The sequence below is a fragment of the Crinia signifera genome, chromosome 4, assembly GCF_055691185.1.
Source record: "Crinia signifera chromosome 4, ASM5569118v1, whole genome shotgun sequence".
Taxonomy (NCBI): Eukaryota; Metazoa; Chordata; class Amphibia; order Anura; family Myobatrachidae; genus Crinia; species Crinia signifera.
The window spans coordinates 168,662,947-168,686,617 of NC_139220.1; the positions used below are offsets into that span (position 1 = coordinate 168,662,947).

At 43.2% G+C, this 23,671-nt stretch overlaps 1 protein-coding gene across 1 annotated transcript in view; it reads right to left on the reverse strand.

Annotated features, from left to right (window-relative positions):
- ABCD2 (ATP binding cassette subfamily D member 2) overlaps window positions 1-23,671 on the reverse strand; it is a 101,171-nt gene that overhangs the window by 60,676 nt on the left and 16,824 nt on the right. The window contains exons 5-6 of the mRNA XM_083182940.1: window positions 23,200-23,294; window positions 10,031-10,176 (exon numbers count right to left, since the gene is read on the reverse strand). Coding sequence (XP_083039066.1) covers window positions 10,031-10,176; window positions 23,200-23,294 — 241 coding nt within the window. The remainder of the gene's footprint in view (window positions 1-10,030; window positions 10,177-23,199; window positions 23,295-23,671) is intronic.

Below are 23,671 nucleotides of genomic sequence, written 5' to 3' on the forward strand. Positions count from 1 at the left end.
ACCCCACTGGTCTGCCCAAACCCTCTCCGAACTTGGAAGCCAAGCAGTGGAGGGCCAGGTCAGTACCCAGGTGGGAGACCCCCGGGGAAGCCCCGGTGTGGCAACATCGTGATTAGGGGTAAGGGCCGCCGCATCAAATATCAAATAAAATACCTGCAACCATGACTGCCGGAGTGAGTGTTTATTATCAATAAATAGATTTACATTTTGAGGCTGTGTAACTTTTTCTCTCCTCATACTACCATTTAGGTATACTATCCAACGCTATTAAGCATTAATTACTGCATATGAGAGGAGAACCCAATCATTTCACTGCCTACTATCATTGGTAACTGTACCTCTGATAAAAGCAGTGCTTAAATGACATATTAAAGGTGTGACCAATCTGCGAATTTTCCTTGAACTAAACCAGTACAAGGATCACACTACATTTAATATCTTTAATTCTAATTAATCCCTTGTGCCACCCTATTTTAAATTAAGTCTAAAATAAAAGTTATGTATTAATTATCTAATTTAATCATTACAAAAGAGTGCGCCCAAAAAGCGTTTTTCTTTCCTTTTTTTTGTCGGATCTCTCTTCCTGACAAATAAAAACCCAGTGTCCAATCATTGATATTTAAACGCTGGGCGCACCACCAACCCCCTTAACTACCAGAATTCATCAATAAGTGTAGTTTCTCAAGTTGGTTCTTTAAGTATATACAGATTTTCAGTCTGTGCGGATCTCCAACCCCATCTTTGTTCACCATTGAATGTACTGTATCTACCCCGTCGCATGTGATAAAAGGGATCCTTTCCATTTACTTGGCACCCTACGCATTTCAAATATTTAGGGGTTCTTCTGTCCCATGATGTTGCAGACAATAGACATAACTCCTTCCATTACTACCAGTGGTGGCTCCTGCCTTTAGACTTAAGGGGGGCTGCAATTTCCTGGGTACTGCTCATTGCAAACAGTCATTAATTATTTGCAGGTTATTAGTTTGATTTGCGCTGTACAAGTGCTTGTATGCAATTACTGTAAATAAATGATGTACGCATAATATGCACATATACACAGGTACAGAGAAAAAGACACACTTTTAATGACTTTAATATTAATTAAAGTACACAAAATGATACTCTTAATAAAGATCTACACACAAATATTATTAAAATAAGACAAACTTCCATGCACCTCTCTGGTACAATGCATACCTTCCTTCAGCTGCATCACACTGACTCACTGAAGTCTGGGCATGCTCACTGCAGAGGATTTGCTTCTGCTGGGCTGCACAGACAGCAGCCCATAGAAGCACTGTAGCTCTGGAGATTCCAATAGTAGCTGTACATGCTGAACTCCTCCCCACAGGGTTGGGCTGTTGCGGTGTCTGCACAGCTGCTTCATGGAGCCTGGTGAGAGGAGGTTACCAGCATGTCAGAGACACAGCCAGCAAGCACCAGAGCTCCGGAGGTGGGGGGGGGGGGGGGGGCACTGGAGCTCTGGTGCTGTCTGTCTGTGTCTCTGGTGTTGGGATTTTGACGGGAGGGGCTGCAGCCCTATAGCAGGAGCCTCCTCTGATAACTACATAAGCTTAAGACTGATTTTAATTAGTGGTCAGCTCTCAAACTGTCTTGGCTGTAGAGTTAACATTGTAAAAATGAACGTATTACCAAAGGTCCTGTACCTTCTTCAGGCTCTACCTATTGAGAGCTTCAGGCTGGGGTATGACTGATCATAGACTGGCTAAATCAATATTAATCAGAAGACTTGAAGATGGGGGTCTACAACTCCCACATTTTGTCAGTTATTACCATGCATCGCATCTCGCCAGAATAATTGAAATGTCACGTTACCATGCTATTAAACAATGGCCACTGTGTTTTTCAAATGGACTGGCTTGAGACAACTTTAGATAAGGAGAAATATACCTCACAATTTTTTTGGACATGGGAGAGTTATGTGTCTACCCTTCCTTTGGAATATCAGAAAATAATTGAAACTACACTTAAAAGCACTGAATGGTATGAAATTAAGAACCCCCCCCCCCTCATTGTTTTAAATCATTAAAATTGGATTTGGCTTGTGTCCCCTTGTACACAAGCTCCGGGCCCTACAAAATTGAATATCTTATTTAGAGAAAAACGCATTTATTTTCTACATTGTACTTTATTTCAACTTTATTGTGATTATACACTCACAACTGTACTGTACAACAAACAAACTTTTCATTGTATACAGTATTCATTAATCTTGTTATTACTGTTCTCTCAATGTAATACCTTATTGTACTGTACCAATAAGTGTAAATGTATACTAGAAATTTATTTATTATTATTTTTTAACAGTTTCTTATATAGCGCACACATATTCTGCAGCACTTTACTTAGTATAGTTGAACATTCATATCAGTCCCTGCCCCAGTGGAGCTTACAATCTATATTCCCTACAACATGAACACGCACAGACAGACATTCTAGGGTTAACTTTGTTGGAAGCCAATTGACTTACCACTATATTTTTGGATTGTGGGAGGATACCTGAGAACCTGGAGTAAACCCATACAATTACAGGGAGAATATACATGGGTATTGAACCCATGACCTCAGCGCTGTGAGGCAGTAATGCTAACCATTACACCATCCGTGATACCCAATACAGTGCTCTAATAAAAAAGTTATTGAAAAAAACAAAACAAAAAAAAAACGATGGCCACTGTTTACAGGTCACTGCAAACGCTAGCCCTCACATACTAAAATGCCACGTCTCAAACACCCAAATCTGGACCCAACTTTGCATTGTTGGAAAATGTATAAACTTTTACCAACCTTTAGCCCAAAATTTTCATTACCCAGATTTACCTCAAAAGTCATCTCTCTTTGCGAGGGCCAAGGCCAGTATTACAAGATTGTCACACCTTATAGGCCCCATTGATCTCCATTCCTATACTGGACTGACTCAGACCTTTGACCTACCTTCTAGTTGCTTCTGGGCTTACCTACAATTAAGACATATTGGGTGAAATTTAATGACATGCGATTTTTAAGCATGTATAAAAATCGCACAAAATCGCACTTTTTAAAATCGCGTTATTGGGCCGATTTTCGCATATTTAATGAGATGCGATTTCGTGGCAAAATAGCGCAATAAAGTGCGATTTTGTGCGATTTTTAAGTCCTGAAAATGTGTGATTTTTAGTCATGAAAATCTGCACATTTTCAGTAATGTGCGGTGTGTTGGAAAAAAAAAAAAACTGCGTGCGGTCCCCCCTCCTAAGCATAACCGGCCCCGGGCTCAAAAAGCCGGTGCTGGTATCATAAAATCAGAGGGACAAACAAATAGGGGTTCCCTTGATTTAATGAAACCAGCACCAGGCTCAAGGTCCAGCGCTGGTTCCCAAAATACGGGGGACAAAATGACTAGGGGTCCCCCGTATTTTAAGAACCAGCACCAGACCCATCCAGCCAGCAGGGTAATGCCACAGCCGGGGGACACTTATTATATAAGGTCCCGCGGCCAAAGCATTATCCCCGTGGCTGGTCAGCATGGGCAGGGGTCCTGGGGAAGTGGGGACCCCCCCAATGAAGGGGTCCCCTCCTCCAGGACTTACCAGCCCATGCTGAAAGTCCGGGGCTGTCCCTGATGCCCCTGGGCGGTGGGCATCGGGCTGATGAAAAGTGTAAATAAAAAGAATAAAAACTATTGTCTTATACTGTAGAACTATGAGTCCCAGCAAGCCTACCCCGCATAACCCTGCACTACAGGTCTCAGCAGGTAGCACCTCATATGTCCAGGGTGTGCAGTTTAGGGCCCCTCCCCCTATGTACTATATATTGTGTATTCATACACACTGGAAGGAACTAGAGACGCCTTCCTCCTTAACTAGCACCCCACCCACCTGTCCCAAATTTGATTTTAATCAGGTTGGAGTCCCAACATTCAAGACTGCACACCTCAGCTTGGCACTATGAGGGTAAGTCCTACTATACATATATGCTGAGTGTTAGTCTGTGGGACTGTGTTTGGGGCGCAGGGCTCTTTGGGCTGCTGTTGCTGGGCTGCTCCGTGGTATCATATCGTACACTTTCCGTCACCCCTTTAGTTTGTTTAATATATATGTAGCACCCTTCACATTTATTATTACCTCTTACTTAGGTAAGTCTTATCACATATAATTTCCCCTATCCCTTTTACTTTCACTTCAATTTCACACTAATGTGATGCCATGGGGTGGCTCTGCTGGGCTGGCCTGGGGGGTCCTGTGCCCTGGACCTGTCTCAGAGTAGTGTTAGGGACTTGTCCTATTGAGGTAACCTGGACGTGGTGGACAAGCCGATAATAATGGCCATCATTATGCTAATAACCTCCAATGCAATATAGCAAAGTTATTAAAAGGTCTAGCATTTATATTTAGTGTGCACCTGCAAACTCCTCCTCCTGCTTGCTGCACTGTAGGATTATTTATCCAGTTGTATCCAGTATATTATAAATGACTACTGCACTGACTAAGGGGGGTATGCATTTCAGGATCACAGCTGTCGATCCCTCCCGACAGCCGAGATCATGGCCTGTTTGTGGTCTGATTGACTGCAGATCGACAGGCGGGATTCAATGTCCCTCAAGCCGATCAGCGCAAAGGGGGCGTGGCCGCAAAAAAGGGTGTGGATTGGCGATCTGCAGCCGGGATCATGACAATCCACGTCCGTTAATGGCAGAACGGGCCAGACAGCTTCTAAAGTTAGGCACGTTCTGCCGTGATCCAGCTTTGATGCTGACGCTAAAGGCAGCATTGATATTGAAATATCGGTGGCAGATTGCATACCCCCCTAAAACTGGATAAGGTACCAATCCTTTTGTGGTAGTAAGTATAAACTATTACTCCTCTAACTAAAGGGGTCCTGGCATGTTTAAAACCACACACTAATATCTTCTGTACATAAGTTTCTCTTGCTACAATCATGTAAATGGAAATGTCTATTCTAAATGATTTAGAAAGTGGTTTCTAAATATTAGAAAACCAAGAGAGATCACGGGGCCTATCAATATTCTACAATGAATCCCCAGACCTAATGGGCCTTTCTTCACCTCCACATTCCTCGGCTGAATAACTCAATTTTAGGTGTGCGTACCCCCTTTTGGGGTCTTTGCAGGGTTCACACATTGAGGCCACCCATATTTCCCTATCCTCTCCCTTCCCTCTTTTGTCCGCCCTCTTCTTCTTTTCTTCCCCTCTTCTCTTCTATAATAAATACTGGTCTTGCTTACTTGATTGAGATATACTTGATTAAGCCATTATCATGTGGCCTTACACTGGGCTATTAAGCCCAGACATATATGTTACTGCTAATGGGATGGGTTTGGGAGTGTGGTGCCCCCTGTGTTGGTAGGGCTGGTCTGCTCCAGGTTGGCACACCCTAACACTTTATTAACACTTTTTTTCTTATCACATTGTATATATTTTGTATTTTAATCACACCTTCACTTCCCTACATAGAACTTATGTGCTTCTTATTAACCCCTACTAATTTTCATTTGTGTGCTGCCCTGGAGTACTCAGCCTGTGTCGGAATGTTGGGGGCCCACACCCCAGACCCATACCCAGTATTAGGGACCCCCAGTGACAGAGATGCCTTGACGTACGGCCTGGGGGCTTAGCCCTATATCTGCAGCTATACGCAACCAAAATCTCTGTGTTATCTGATTATTATGTAGTTATGTTTCACTCAGTGTGCAATTGGGATACCAAATGTTTTTTTCTAGACAGAATTACCCCTCCCTTTTGGCACCTGAGTGACACACCTCTGATTGAGCAGCTTACCAACAAAAGTGTTGATTGAGATATAGCCAAATTCTTCACAGATTAAACTCGGTTGTTACATGTTTTGCCTTTTAATTGCCCGTTTCTGGGCATTACGATTTATTGTAAAATGTGTCTCTTCTTATTTTGTTCATGTGCAAGACTTAATAAAAACTTATTATTGAAAAAAAAAGAAATCCAAGAGAGATAATAAGAGCCGTGATGAATTCTCTGCATAGGCTGGAGCTGATACTCCATTAATTTTAAGATATATTATCATAGGGATCAAAATACATTTTTCTCTTGGGCAAACTTAATCAACAGATATGGCCAAATTGAAGGCCTTCTATATAAATCATAGTTGCTTGGTTCATTATGTTTGCTAAGTTTATTACATTTAATGTGCTTGATCTGATAAGGCTCCTCTTTGCCTTCTAAAGAGAACCAGTTATATTATTATTAATGGTAAAATTTTGCTTCTTCTTGAAGCAAGTATAGACAATTTAATCTTTATAACATTGGTAATCAAACTAATAGGTCTAGGACTATTATATTTATATGTACAATATATACAGTAGTGCACGCAGGGTGGGGTTTCTGAGTACCCAGAAGCCCCCACTGATCAGTGTTGGCCCGCAAAGACTCCATTCTCCAACAATGAGTACTGCTGTCCGTCACGATCACTGTTGACGGCAGTACTGCCAGGTGCCCTGCTTGAGCAGTAAGAGCACAAAGTGAAAGTAAAGCTGCTGTGCTGACAGAGGGATGGAAATGCAGCAGCTCAGAGGAAGGAGCAGGCAATGTGGGTGGAGAGACCTGACTCAGGGGATTTACACTCAGCAGCTGGAATCCTACAGTGCAGGTTAGTATTAATACTGTGTATTATTTGTGTGTTTTATTTATCTATCTATCTACCTACCATCTCTCTCTTGATGGACACAGATGGAGCCACCATTATCCATACCGCTCTCAGTGCACCAAGAATATAGTGTGTTTGTGAGATGCTCGTGCACCCCATTTGCGGCGCCCCCGTCTCAGTGAACGGTGCTGAATAAGCCCGGCTTCAAGTGTGTGACTGGCGGTGGGGATAACTGATTCTGGCATCCCGAAGGAAGGAATCCTGAAATGTTTCAGATAAGTATACTTGCCCTACCACTGCCACCCCCCAAAACCTAACCTTCCTTTGCTACACTAGTACCTAATCTTAACCCCCACACCCCACCGCCTAAACCTAACGACCCTTCTAAGTGCCTAACCCTATCCCTCCCCTTCCCATAGCCTTACCCTAAGTTCCCCCACTAGTGCCTAAACCTACATGCTGGCAGTCAGGATTTTGGCACTGGCATCATAGTTGATTTGGGGATTCTGGCGGTAGTTGGGATGCCAACGTAGGTATATTTAACACCGGCATCCTGACCACCGGGATGTGCGCACATGGAAACCCCCCTTAGAAATCCTGCATTTGCCCCTGCAATAGTTTCATACTAATTCTTGCATGTGTTATGTCAATTGGTGAAGGCTTCCCAAATCTCATATTACTAAAGAATATGGGGAATTAATTACTGTTTATAAATCTAATAATATTTAATTTTGAACAGAGCAGAACCTGCTCCCTTTGAATCATATGTTGCTAGTAAACTTTTAATTTTCTCCTTCTGTTATTTTAGTTATTGCGTATTCGCCAATGACTCTATTTAAAAAGTCTACAATTTTTACTTAGCTTTTTCTGATGTCTTAAGGTGGCCATACACACGCAGATTTATCTGCAGATCTGTCTGGTTGGAACAAAAACATGGTTATGGATGAGAGCAAATGACAGTTGACCGTTTGCTTGGAAATGCTGGAAAACTGACAAACTGTCAATCATCCATAACCATGTTTTTGTTCCAACCAGTCAGATCTGAAGATAAATCTTACTAGTGTATGGGCACCTTTAGACCAATAAAATTCCGGTAGTAGGCTCTAAACTATTTCAGAATATTCTTCAGACAGCATTAGCAACTGTCATATACTACAGACAGTATTGGTGCTACCTAAATACCAGAGATAGCATTGGTAACCCCCATATATGACAAACAACATCATTACCCCATATACTTCAGGCAGCATTAGTGACCCCTACATATTAGACACAGCATTGGGAACCACCATATACTACACAGCATTGGTGACCCCCATTTACTATAGGCAACATTAGTTAGTGCCATATACTACAGACAGCATCAGTGACCCTCATATACTTTACATAGAATTGATGAACCCCTATTACAGACCGCATTGGTGAAGCCTGACAGAGAGATAAAGTAGAGCCAATATGAGCCAATCAGCTCATAGATGCGAAGATATAGGCTGTGTATGGAAAATGGCAATTAGGGGCTGATTGGTAGTATATCTCTCTCCAAGGTTAAGTACATAGGTCCCACAGCACTTGATAAGTAATCATAAAATGTCAATGTTCATGCTTGCATGCAGGGCAGGCGACAGGGGGGGTCAAAGGGGACACCTGTTCCAGGCCCCAAGCTTGTGAGGGGCCCCAAAGTTTTGCTTGGCTCAGGGGCTGCAAGCATTGCTGCTGCAGTGTAGTGCCTAGCAATGGTTTATAAAGGCAACAGCCTGAATTTGTGTAAGGGTACTTACCCGGACCCCCCTCCAGTATTAGTGATTATGAATTATGTTTCTTTAGTAATAATAAAAAAACACATTTAATATGCAGTATACTAAAAATGCTTTGCTCAAGGGGATGATGTTGGGGGGGCAGAGATATCAGTGTACCGGGCCCCAAGATTTCTGTTGCCAGCCCTGCTTGCATGCTGTGCCTACACATTGTTTATTGACTTCTGCAGTAACTCATTTGCCCAGATGATTATTAGCAGACTAAACAAGAAGTGCCAGAAGAATATAAGCAGGGCTATTTTTCAGCAGGCTCCAGCAGGAACTGAGGCCCTTATTCTAGTTCACTCTGACAAAATATTTCTTAGATGGACAAAACCATGTGCACTGCAGGTGAGGCAGGTGTAAAACCACACCCAAATCTAATTATCTCTCCACAAGTAACACCTGCCTCACCTGCAGTGCACATGGTTTTGTCCATCTAAGAAATATTTTGTCAGAAAGAGTGAACTTGAATAAGTGCCTCAGTTCCGGCTGGAGCCTGATGAAAAATAGCCCTGAATATAAGTAATAACATTTGCCAAATACAGTTTATTGTCATAGTGGTTTAAGAAATAACTCCCAGCAAAGTGAATTTAGGACTCTGATATTCAAGTCATGTGAGTCAAGGATATGAAATATGTGCTTATTGCTCAGTGCCCTATTCTATGATTAGAGAGACCATACAGCTGAAAAGATAACGGGGGAAATTTACTAAGCTAAATATGCCTAAAATAGGCGTATTCGTATGAATAAATACGCCTATTTTAGGCGTATTTGTATTTTTGGCATTTTCTAAAGTATGTTACATAGTAAGTGCCGAACATATGACAATTCATATTTGTATACATGGCACATTCATATTTACGAATACGAATGTATATGCCATAGAAAGAATACGACTAGGAATCACCATTCATTCGAATATTTATTCCTAATTTACGAAGTGGCCGTATGTAATGTACGGCTGCTAATTAGCGGTATACAGCCGCTAATTGCCAGTAAAATAAGCCTGGAAAATACAGGTAATTTCCCAGGCATATTTGGCAGAATCCTGAATGGATCAGTCATGTCCGTGCAGGTTTCAGTGTAAAAAATATATTAAAATAAATAAATAATTAAAACAACAAAGTATGGCCACTAAATACGAAAGAATACGACAGCCTATGTCATTGGTAGAATAAGAATCTGTAAATACGGCAGATTAGTAAATCTACGCTATTTACAATTCATATTTTGGACAAAATACGACCGATGCCAGTCGTATTCTGATGCATTAAAAATCCGAATATGACTGAGTCATATTCGTATTCTTAGTAAATTTCCCCCAACATGTTTCTAGCAAACAAGCAACTCCTGTGTTATAGAACAGATATAGTCCAAATAAGAATGGATTGCCCTTACATATAATGAGCTAACGTCTCCCATATTCCTTCGTAACATTATATGTAGAAGACTGTATAAAAATAGCATCCCTCTGTTTGTTACTAGCTAGAAATTCTTGATTCAAACATCGAATGTAAACATTAAGATATCCATTATTTTACAAAAAACATTCACCTAATAACAACACTAATGCAAAACATAATCTTTTGACATACCTTTGAGGAATATAAAACATCTTATCTGGTGGAGGTTTGAATAGAACTCCTTCATAAACGGGCCACAATCCACCTAAAATTCTGAACAAGGAACTTTTTCCACAACCATTGGGGCCAGTAATGAGAAGATGCATCCCTTTCTTCACCTAAACAAAAAAACCAAGTCAAATTCGCTCATTTGTGAAATGTGTTCAATGCAGTAGTTAAAGCATTTACTATTAGCCAAACTGCCAAATCACAATACTTATAATAATCGGCTATGGGTAGCATTTAAATTTGCCCATCCAGCTAACATTGTCAGAAAAGGGTTGGCCAGTAGATAGCATATACGCACAGGCATACAAATATATTTGCAAGATATTTTGGCATTCACCTTTATCTCTGCCCCTCAAGCCTCGCCCTTTTCAAGCAGTGGATTTGTATTACATTGCACACTGAATGTGTTTTTTATTGTTACAAAAAAAAACCAGATAATTATTTATTATGCAATGTAATACATTTTTTCTGCACTACTGCTAGGAACAGTGTACTATTATAACACCTATGCTTTCAAATTACATTAACATTGCGTATATAATTATCAGTGGGGGGTGGTTTATAAATGACAGCACTGTAATTTTTACCAAGGTCCAGACCACACTACCTGTGTTTCTTCAGGATGCAGTTACAATCCCGGCGGTCGAATCCCGGCGTCTTAAAAACCCAACGCCGTAACCCCGACCGCCGAATTCCCGACACCCATAGAGGGAGACTAAATTAGTGTGCCAAGCGCAGCGAGGCACCAGGCCCGCTGTGTGGCGAGCGCAGCAAGCCGGCAAGGGGTGGCGATCCACGTCCCTTCGCCGGGATTCCGGCGAAGGGATTTTGAACGCCGGGATTTAGAACCAATCCCATTTCTTCTGTAGTCCCGCTCTTCCTAGGTGAATAGACTGTCGCTACTGCAGGGACAGAACAGGGAAAAGCAGATTTGAGTGCGCAGCTTTGTGTATCCTGCAGTTCAGTGCATTGAGTGATGTCACTAAACTCATTAGTATGAGTGTCTGGACAGGTGGCCAGACCCAGGGAAGATTGCCAGAGAGGGTAAGAGGAAAGCTGTGTACACACAGAGCAATTTTAAGCACATATCACTGGCAATATGGTCACTGAACGACCATATTGCCAGTGATTTGTATGTGCTGTGGGAGATAAATTGCTGGGTGCGTGCTCCCATGTTCAGCCCCTAATGGTCGCTGGTTGCAGGAGCATGCTCCTGCGATCAGCTATTTCCCCCTGCGGCTCCCCCAGCAGAGTCTCCTTTTCATCAGCGACCATCTCTGGTCGTTGATGAAAATGGGACACTGAGCAATATATTGCACCGTGTGTGCACATCCTTAACTCCCTTCTAGGAATTTCAGATGGGCCTTATCATGTCTGGGTGGATGGCCACTACCTTTATAAACCATTGCTAGTCACTGCCCTGCCATGGCTATGCTTACGGCCCCCTGAGCCCCTCGGAACTTTGGGGCCCACTACGGGTTTCCACTTTGACCCCCCTCAGTCACCGGCCCAATGTTATATGTCAGTGAACAACATTGTTCACAGACATATCAGCGATAAACACAAACTGATGCACTTAGCGATATATAATTTGTTGACTGTACGACTGATATATAAAGTCGTTGGGGAAATTCAATTGCGTCCGAGGTTCTCGAACACACAAGTTAGTGCAGCAATAGCCACACTTTACGGCAACCCAGACTCATATCATTTTATTTTTAGGGCCATTGGGGTGCATAAAAAATTGTGTAATTTTGGTGTAAGATTCTGCTTAGAGGGGTGCAAAATGTATTTCCGTTGCCGGCGTCTTCACAGCTCTGCAACACCAACTCATACCCTTCCCAGCCTCGGTGTAGAACAAAACAGCAGCTTGAATTTTCATACCAATAAGGATAAGGAAAAGAAAAACACACACACACACACACACACACACACACACACACACACACACACACACACACACACACACACACACACACACACACACACACACACATATATTGACATATATCCAGAAAAAATGCAAATTCTAAACTCACTTGTATAGTAAGTTAATGAATGCAGACAATACCTTAACTGCTATGTTTTGGCTTTATTTAACTGTTGTCAGGCATGATACATACATATGTATCATGTCTGCCTGATGATGGTTAAATAAACCATTTTCTGGGAAGTATATCGCTTTATTGATTTAGGCACCAAGGCATATTCCCGGGGGCGGGCTGGGCCGGGGGGCAGGGTGCCATCTGCCCCCCAGGCCGCTCTGGCAGGTGTGCTGCGGGCCGCGGCCGTATCCGCTGCCGCCTACCGTTTTGCACTGCCGGCAGCCATGTTCCTGTAGTCTTTTAAAAGATGTCTGAGTTTGCGGCCACAGGAACATGGCCGCCGGCCTCCACGGCTACGTGGAGGAGGACCCGGCCGCCTGTTCCCTGCAGGCTGGTGCCGCCCACACAATTCGGCTGGGTCCCTCATCATCATTACACACTGTATAGCTCAGCGGCAGGCGGCAGCCAGAGCCCGTGTCCCTGGGCGGCCCCGCCTCCTCTGACTGCATAGAGCTGGGGTGGCCAATCTGCGGCTCCCTCCAGTCTCCTTATTGAGCTGCGACCCTTCGATCACCTGACCCTCCCTCACTTCCCCCGTCGCAGAAGCAGTGCGCGCTTCTTCCCGATCACTGTGGGCAGCAGTGATCGGGAAGCCCATGCCTCCCCACACAGTTTGTTGGTGCATAGCGGGCTGGCCGCAGCCTGCAAGGCACCCCCCCCTCTCAACATTTAGAGGACGCCCGCCCCCCCCCCCCCCGTACCTGCACAGCGTGCGGTCAATGCACGGCATCCTCCTCCCCTCCCAGATGCAGCAGGACCACCGACAACAGAGCCCGCGGCAGAGTTGAAAGTGGCCAGTCAGAAAGTAGTCAGTAAGTTACCCTTTTTTAGCTGGCCATGTCGCAGGGTAGCAGGGGGTTGCGTTGGGGGGAGAGGATAATTTGAAACGTGTGGATAATGTAGCCGCAGGAAAGCTGCGGGGGAGGGGGGGTGTATATATCTATGTAGCTGCACTATGTTGTGGGGGTAGAGTTTGTATATATATATATATATATATATATATAGCGTTGGAGGCAGTGTATGGATGAGAGTGGTGGTGTATGTACTGAATGTACATAGGGCGGTGTATAAATGTATGTATGAGGGAGGCGGTGTATAAATGTATGCATGTATGAGAGTGGTGATGTATGTATGCATGACGGTGGCGGTGTATAAATGTATGTTTGTATGAGGGTGGCGGTGTATAAATGTATGTATGTATGAGGGTGGCGGTGTATACATGTATGTATGAGGGTGGCGGTGTAAATGTATGTGCGTATGACGGTGGCGGTGTATAAATGTATGTATGTATGAGGGTGGCGGTGTATAAATGTATGTTTGTATGAGGGTGGCGGTGTATAAATGTATGTTTGTATGTATGTATGTATGAGGGGGGCGGTGTATAAATGTATGTTTGTATGAGGGTGGCTGTGTATAAATGTATGTATGAGGGTGGCGGTGTATAAATGTATGTTTGTATGAGGGTGGCTGTGTATAAATGTATGTATGAGGGTGGCGGTGTATAAATGTATGTATGAGGGTGGCGGTGTATAAATGTATGTATGAGGGTGGTGGTGTATAAATGTATGTATGAGGGTGGCAGCGTAAATGTATGTATGAGGGTGGCGGTGTATAAATGTATGTATGAGAGTGGCGGTGTATAAATGTATGTATGTATGAGGGTGGCGGTGTATAAATGTATGAGGGTGGCGTGTATAAATGTATGTATGAGGGTGGCGGTGTAAATGTATGTGCGTATGACGGTGGTGGTGTATAAATGTATGTATGTATGTATGTATGAGGGTGGCGGTGTATAAATATATGTATGTATGAGGGTGGCGGTGTAAATGTATGTGCATATGACGGTGGCGGTGTATAAATGTATGTATGTATGTATAAGGGTGGCGGTGTATAAATGTATGTATGTATGAGGTTGGCGTGTATAAATGTATGTATGAGGGTGGCGGTGTAAATGTATGTGCGTATGACGGTGGCGGTGTATAAATGTATGCATGTATGAGGGTGGTTGTGTATAAATGTATGAGGGTGGCGTTGTAAATGTATTATGAGGGTGGCGGTGTATAAATGTATGTATGTATGTATGTATGAGGGTGGCGGTGTAAATGTATGCATGTATGAGGATGGCGGTGTATAAATTTATGTATGTATGGGGGGTGGTGTTGTAAATGTATGTATGAGGGTGGCGGTGTATAAATGTATGTATGTATGCGTAAAGAACAGGACACCCCTTGCATAAATAGAAGAAGAGGACACCACAGGCTACTCCCTCTGTATAATAATAATGCAATGACACCACAGGCTGCTCCCTCTGTATAATAATAATGCCCTGACACCACAGGCTGCTCCCCCTGTATAATATAAAAGTAATGCCATGACACCATGACACCACAGGCTGTTCCACCTGTATAATAATAATGAAATGACACCACAGGCTGCTCCCCCTGTATAATATAAAAGTAATGCCATGACCCCACAGGCTGCTCCCTCTGTATAATATAATAATAATAATAATAATAATAATAATAATAATAATAACATGACACAAATTATTATACAGGGGGAGCAGCCTGTGGCATCATGGCATTATTATTATACAGAGGGAGCAGCCTGTGGTGTCATTGCATTATTATTATACAGAGGGAGCAGCCTGTGGTGTCCTGTTCTTTATTTATGCAAGGGGTGTCCTGTTCTTTACGCAAGAGAGCAGCCTGTGGTGCCCTGTTCTTTACGCAAGGGAGCAGCCTGTGGTGCCCTGTTCTTTATTTATGCAAGGGGTGTCCTGCTCTTTACGCAAGGGAGCAGCCTGTGGTGCTCTGTTTTTTTACGCAAGGGAGCAGCCTGTGATGTCCTGTTCTTTGTGCAAGGGAGCAGCCTGTAGTGTCCTGTTCTTTATTTATGCACAGAAGAGCAGCCCGTGGTGTCCTCTTCTTCTTTTTTTTTATGCAGGTAAACAGCCCGTGGCTGGGGCGGATTGGGAAGCTGGGCAAATTTCCACTGTGCCGTGTCCCGCACCCCTCTCAGTGGCCGTTCTCCTACCAAACCTTGGCTGCCACAATTGGAGCTTCTGCGCATGCGCAGAAGCTCAGTTAACCCAGAGCCACACGACAATGGCGTGCTAGGCGAGGGGGCAGTGTCACTAGCTCCCCTGCATCATATATTAGGCTGGCTGTAGGAGGCTGTCAGTGTGGCAGCTGTGGCCACCCTCACTGCCATAGGCAAGCAGCTCTGCCTCCTTCAACAATGTGCTGTTACTTATGGGCCAGTGCTCTGGACTTGCCCCCCAGGCTAAAATCTGCCAGCCAGCCCCTGCATATTCCTATACATAGGAGGATGTTACACTATAAATGCTCACATGCACAGTGACTGCTAGAGATATAAAAAAAAATACACAGCTTGCAACTACCAGCATCCTACAAATAGGCACCATATATGCCTTTGCAACCTCTAGAATTCTACTTTTCCAGTAGGTATATTTAGCACACGATGAAGTGTTGTTATTATTATTATTAACATGAGGTTTTATCAATATCAGAGGCTTACTCTGTAGCTTTCACATCACATAAAACATTTTGAAACATTTTGAAAAACTGTAATTTTAAATGGTATTTTAAACGGGTCTAGTGTTCATATTGCAGCAGATTACCATTTAAAAATACCGTTTAAGTACAATTCACATCACCAGTCAAGCCGTTTAACCTCTGAACACGTTTCTACCCACAGCTTATTTCCTGGTTCAGGGAAGGGACACAAGACAAGGGACAGCCTATCACAGTGCTCTAACCTTTATTTTTTACCAAATACCAGTGCCATTCAGACAGCACAAAAAACGGCTCTGAATTGGCTTTAAAACGGGTAGGACTCTGCTTTTTAAACGTGTTGAAATACCAGTTAACTTTAAATGGTATTTCAACTATGACACTTTCACACTGCAGCCTTAAACGTTTTAAAAGGCAAAAAAAACGTCAATATACTGTTTTAAAAGTGTGATGTGAAAGCTACATCTGTGTTCCAAAGCCCACTGTGATATTTGGGTAACATGCTAAATTAAATACTAATTAGCACATTCGATTGGAATCAGCTATCTAAATGAAAATTATATGTAAATGTATTCTAATTATGTGTCATCTCATTTGGTTACCCTGTAATTATGTTCTGAAGACACCCATTGGTTTTGGAAATAGTAACAAGTAAAATGTATTTTATCAAGTGCCCTTAACCATACTGGGACTGTATAAATGTCTGCTAAAGCTTGAAAAACAAATGTATCTGTATTCAAGCATTTCATTTTGTAATTTGTTTATTACCTGTAATGCTTTTATTGAACTCATTTATCCAATATTAATTTTCCGCTGACAAACCTGTGGAAATCTTTGAATTTATTATGCTGTGGCACTTATTTTAGCAGTTGCTAAACGTTTCTTGTTGATTAATCTCACACATTAGTTTAGAGGTATTTTGATTTATTTCTCTTTACACGTCTGATATTTTTGGGCTGTTACGCTACTACCTTGAAAATGGGAGGATTTGGCCTTGGTTATTGCAAAATACAATATATATTCAATTTAGGCTACTGTATTCTGCTCTTGATTTATTTGCTTTTTTAGATCTTTGTTATGCAACCAGAATTACTAAACGTAAAATGTTTAAGAGTAAAGAAATTTGTTAGGGCCATATTCCAACTATTTTTGGGACTTTAATGTAAAAAAGCTACTCACAAGCAGGCTTGTATGCTAAGCCAGCTTTATTTACGGTCGCAGTGCATATTTAGCTTTTAATCATCAAAATGCAGAACTTTCACTGTAGTACTCCAACAGTCTACCTGCAGACTGACTCAGGTCACCACCAAAATAAACGAAATGTAAAGCCAATACCTAATTAAGTAAATATCAGTCATTTATCTGGTACATTCTAAAAAATAATTAGAATCTGATTAGTTGCTATCATTTATCAGATACATTCTAAAAAATTATCTAGAATTTGATATGTTGCTATTGGCAATGTCTACTTTTGTAAAAGCGAACTTTAGTACTGTATCTTTAAGTTAAAGGAGCCATAAGAGTATGATGTGAATGAATCTGCATACAGAAGTACCCCCCCCCCCCCTTCCAAAAAAAAAGGGGAAAGAAAAAAAGGTACTTGTTTCCTATCTGGGCGCCCGCTACGTTAATTGCGCACCATGCTATTCTCCGTATAAAAATCGGATCGCATCGGATACCACAAATGCACATACACGATATTGAACGATGCGATCCGATTTCGTTCCCGCTTTTATGGTTGGCCCATAGGATGGCCCATCTGTAACACTACTGTATTTATTTACCCTTCAAAGCCCTCCCCTTGTCACATCTGCACAGAAACACAGTATTGACGTCAACCCGAAGCGTGGCGAGCGGCGGCGGTACGCGTCCTCCGACTTTTTCATACCCCCACTATCCACGTCGGCGTGGAGTTGAGAATAGAAAGTGTGGCGAGCGCAGCGAGCCACCGAGCCCGAAGCGTGGCGAGCGCAGCGAGCCCCGCGAGGGGACGCGGATACTTCACAGGTATCCGTGTCCCCTCGCGGGCTTCACAGGTATCCGCGTCCCCTCGCGGGGCTCGCTGCGCTCGCCACGCTTCGGGCTCGGTGGCTCGCTGCGCTCGCCACACTTTCTATTCTCAACTCCACGCCGACGTGGATAGTGGGGGTATGAAAAAGTCGGAGGACGCGTACCGCCGCCGCTCGCCACGCTTCGCTCGCCACGCTTCGGGTTGACGTCAATACTGGGGTGGCGTTAACAATGGAGGCGCATTTTAAACCATCAGGGGGGGTTTCCTATACAAATCGTGGGTTTGCGGGGTTATTACATTGAAATCAATGTAAAATCGGGTCACAGGGACCATTTAACATTGATTCCAATGTAAAAATCTGGTTGATCGCGTCACCGCATGCGATGCGATCCGATTTAAAATGAAATCGGATCGGATCGGATAGCATCGTATGCCATCGTACATCATCGAGTACCAAATCCGATGCGATGCGATCCGATTTCATTACGGTGCCGTACGTAGAAAACCTGGGCGCCCAGATAGGAAACAAGTACCGAAAAAAACAATACAACCAATTCCACATGACCCCACAATTGCAATGTTGTCAATGTATATTTGAGCCAGTAACCATTTAAAAGGTAAAAACTGTTACATTATTTTTAAGGCTGTGCATACAGGAGGTGTACAAAGGTCAGGGCCTCCGACTGGATGTATTACATAGTAACATAGTAGATAAGGCTGAATGAAGACTTGCGTCCATCGAGTTCAATCTAGGTTTTAATAGCTTATCCCTCGTTATATAGTATATTCTGATATTTTTAAAGACAGATTATGATTCTTATTTGTACCCTTGGCTGTTTTTAACCAATAAATGTCTGTCCAACCTTATTTTAAATGTATTTATTGTGTCAGCCGACACCACTTCTCCAGGAAGAGAGTTCCATAGTTTGACTGCCCTGACCGTAAAGAAATTCTTTCTTCTAAGGGAACAAAATCTTATTTTTTCTAATCTAAATTCGTGCCCACGTGTCCTTGTCTCCTTCCTTGCAGTAAAAAGGGTGCTTGACAGTTCCTTATATTGGCCCTTGATATATTTGTACATGTTGAGCATGTCCCCTCTTAAACGTCTCTTCTCTAGTGTAAACAGTCCCAATTTGCTCAGTCTATCCTTGTAGCTTTGTTGCTCTTCTTTGGGTTTTTTACAGTTCTATGATGTCATTTTTATAGTGTGGAGCCCAGAATTGTACTCCATATTCAAGGTGTGGTCTAACCAATGCTTTGTACATTGGCATATGTACTTTTGAGTCCCTAGTTTCCATGCCCCTTTTTATACATGCTAGAATTCTGTTGCCCGTTTTTATTGCTATGTGACATTGAGCACTACACTCCAGTTTGTTATCTACAGTATTTGGACTCCTAGATCCTTTTCATGTACTGAATAACCCAATGCCTCCCTGCTTAGGTTATAACTAGCACACTGGTTATGTCTCCCAAGGTGCATAACCTTGCATTTATCCACATTGAACCTCATCTTCCACTTTTTTTGCCCACTCATCTAGTTTGTTAAGATCGTTCTGAAGAGCTGACATCCTCGGTCGATTTAATAACTCTACTCAGTTTTGTGTCATCAGCAAAGATGGATACATTGCTGAGTATTCCCAGCCCAATATCGTTAATAAATATGTTAAATAAAATGGGCCCTAGTACCGAACCCTGTGGCACTCCATTTAGTACTGGTATCATATATGAGAATGCACTGTTCACAACCACTCTCTGTTCTCTATTACACAGCCAGTTCCCTACCCATCTACAGATTCTTACCCCTAATCCCAGGTCCTCCATTTTATTTATCAACCTCTTGTGTGGCACATGTATCAAAAGCTTTAGCAAAATCTAGGAAGACCACATCTACAGCATTTCCATTATCAAGGACATCCTCATAGAAGCCTAGTAAATTTGTTTGGCATGATCGATTTTTTCATGCTGGTTAATACTAAGTAAACTATGAATGTCTAAAGATTCCTGGATACCATCCCTTACAAATCCTTCAAATATTTTACCCACTATTGATGTTTAGCTCACAGACCCGTAATTAGCTGGGTCATCCCTTTTTCCTTTTTTGAATATTGGCACTACCTCTGCTATTCTCCAGTCTTTTGGTGCCTTAACTGATGAAAGTGAGTTACCAAAACTGTAATGCAAAGGGGCCGCTAATTGCTCCCTTAAATCCATTAGTAACCTAGGATGAATCCCATCTGGCCCTGGTGATTTGTTTGTTTTAATTTTGCTGAGCCGCAATATTATCTCATTGGTCATGCAAGCAATATTAAGATCAGGCTTGTTCGTCCCATTTGTGGTACCTGTGTGTTCCACTATCTGCTCTCCCCTAGTAACCACTGATGAGAAGAACTAATTTACATGTCTGGAAAGTTGAGGTGTCACCTGATCTGTATATGTGTCCCCAAACAACACATCTTTTGTTTGTCTGTCTCAATAGAACATTTGTATATGTGACAAAATGGTAGTATTTGCATTGATAACATTTAGCAACATATAAAGAAAAAAAAAAACTGTGTTGAATTGCTTATATGATCTGAGTAGTGCAGGGAACTCCTGTGTGTATTGCAAGAGGGGGAAGGGAAGTGGGGGAGACCAGTGCACAGGTTTAAGTTTGGATGAAAAATTTGGTACTTGTTTCCTAGCACGGCGCCCATCAGGTCCCATCGCATACCTTAACTTAAGGTATGCGATGGGACCCGACGGACCTGATTTTCTGGCTTTTTTTGAGGTTTCCCGTCAAATGTAAAATCGGGTCCATCGCATGCCATTATAATGGCATGCGATGTGACCGACGCGACCGACCCGATTTTACATTGTAAGCATTGTATGTAATGTTACATTCCTATGTAAAATCGGGTCCATTGTATGCCATTATAATGGCATACAATGCGACCAATGCGATGGACCCGATTTTACATAGGAACCAATGTTAAATTGACCCCATACCCAATTTTTTGTATATTGTATACCCACCCTGATGGGTAATTTCTATGTGAAATGCCCCCCCATTGTTAACGGCACTCCACTGTTACGCTGCCCTGGCCTGGGCACCAGGGACAACACAGGTTCCAGACGGAGAGATAACAGGGCGTGAGCCCACAGCCGGGACCGCCGGTTAGGACGGCCACAGCGGATCCTACACTCTCTCTGTTGAGTCCCCGAGGCAGATGGCAAACCCCTGCGGAGCTAGGCTTCACCTGTGGCCGCCGCGTTCGAAGGAGCGAGTTAGGCCCGCTCCGACCCTGATGCAGCCAGGTCTTACAGTATGTGGTGACAAGGGGTAAGCGATCGCCACGGGGAATCTCAAGAGGATAAGCTGACTAATGGACCTGACTGGTAATGGGCCCCTGACTGCCGGCACCAGGCCAAGACGGGGAGTGCGACCAAGTCGCAGACACCAGTGGATAGAAGGGAGTCCCCAAAAACACCCCAAAGGGACCGTGACTCCCAAAGCAGGGATGAGGATAAACGGTGACACTCCTGCCTAACCGGAACACTAATGACAGTAGGGGGCAAGGGAACAACGACCAAAAGACAGGGACAAAGAGACAAAAGAGGATAACAAAGGACAATCCCACGGAGGGGCGAGGCCACGGAGGGCCAGGGAACCACAGAAGGAAAAGACCTGGGCTACACTGGAGCACTTACGTGACCCACGGAAGATGGAGGCTGTGGGTCCACTGCAGGCTCACAGGCTGAAGATGGAATATAGCAGAGGAGTCCAGGGAAATGCAGGGACACTGGAATCCAAGGGCAGACACCAGCTGACAGGCTGGGAGACCAGGAGGACTGTGGCAAGGAATAACCTGTAAAGGATACTGGGACCAAGGACCCAGGGGACCGGGGAGCAAAGCACACTGCTTAGAAAAGCAAAAGCTATAACCGGCGTCTGTGCCCAGCAGACGCCGGCTATTTATTTAAATCTCGCGCCGCCTGACTGACGTCAGGCGCGCGCGTCCCTGGCCGCCGGGCGGAAGCTCGGGGACGTTGCCTAGCAACGCCCCGACGCTTAGCCTCAGAGTGAGGCTTGGGACGCTGCCCGGCAACGTCCCCCGCCGCGTCAGATGACGCTGCGCCCGCAGCGTCAGATGATGCTGTACTCGCCGTCCGTCCGGGTGCAGGGAAACCCGGACGGCGGCGTGCAACATCCACGATGAACGCCAACCCGGCATACAATGAAAAATAGGGTCTGGGGGGCATTTAACATTGGGGCCAATGTAAAATCGGGTCTCAGGGACCATTTAACATTGGTTCCAATGTAAAAAATCGGGTCGTCGATTGACCCGATTTTTGCAACCCCCATTGCATACAATTAAAATCGGTGGCGCCGTGCTAGGAAACAAGTACCAAAAAATTCCAATAAGTCTACTCCTTTGTGTAAACAGTGAGCCTGGGCCTGATTCAGTGGTGCATGCAGTGCATGCGCGGCTGCACGGATTATCAAGTGCATAAATATGCAAATGCCAGCTTCAGTACTCCTTTTTTTTACTTCTGTGTTGTGGACTGAGCAAACCCTGTAAAGCCAACATTCTTTAACTGAGCATTGCCCAAGTGCCATGCTGGATCTGATCCTTGCATTATTTATGCATTATGAAAATGTGCTAATAGTTATAATCGCTCCATCATTGATGAGTTATCTAAGAATTGTTCAAGTGTGATAGTGGTTCCAATCTCTACATCAATGATGCATTCATTATCTGATAATTGCTCAATTGCACAAGTGGTTCTGAATCTTTTCCTCATTGATGTATTTATTATCTTAACATTGCTCAAGTGCGTTAGTAGATCTCATCACTACATCATTGATGCATTGTCTGAGCATTGCTCAAGTGCACTAGTGCATCTGATCTCTCCATCCTTAATACACCATCAATTGCAGCATCCTTGAGTAGCTCTTGTCTGCGCAGAGCCTCCCTTATACCTTTCTTAAGATACAGTCTTTATGTTATGCTACAATGGGGAGTGCAGATACACCCCCAATAACACGCCCATGTCACCTACTCTTTTTTTCAAATACTTTATGTCACTTTTGGTGTCCACCTAACCAGTCCATAGAACGCATATGCTGTCTCAACTAATAGCAATGTGTAGTAAGGATTCTACTGGGCTGTGTCTGCACAGTGTACAGATTATTGCTACTAACTTTCATTCTCTCAACTAAGTGCACCCCTGGATATACCTTGGTCCTCAGGCATATCACATTTTCCTGGTCACCTAGCATGTGCACAGGTGTATTCACTACTCCCTGACGTATTTTGAAAAAGATCCACAGGTGCAGCTAATTATTTTACTTATTCTTCTGAGAAGAAATCCAGAATATATGAACTGTCTGGGGCCCCGAGGACCAAGTTTAAGAACCTGTGATCTAAGGCGAAATATGACACCTAAAAGTCATGTAAAAAAATTGTAGTATTGATATTAATATATGGACACTTTACTTACTTCTATATTCAACTTAGAAACCACAACATCTCCATTTGGTGTAATGATAGGAACATTTTCACAGATGATTCCATGATCAACATCGATTACTTTGCCTGTGACAGAAAATGTAGTGATAAAAGGAAACATTTCTTTATTTTTATGTAATTTATGCTCCATTGTGCATTAAAAGGACACTATAACTTTATTTTCTGTTTTACAAATAAAGTTGGCATAATTGGAACACTATAGCATAGTATTTATTAAAAAAAAATATATATATATTTTTGTCATTTGATCAGTATTTAAGTTCCTGAAAAGAGTCTGTTCTCTGTTTTCCCCTAGCCACTACCATAGACTTCGACATTCAATATTTTATGTCACTATGCATGTTGTCCATATATTAAAATATAAACTATCTCACCCTGTGGGCCAATAAAAAACACGGGGGCGGGGCTTCACGGGTGTCGGGGGGGGGGGGGGGGGGGGGAGC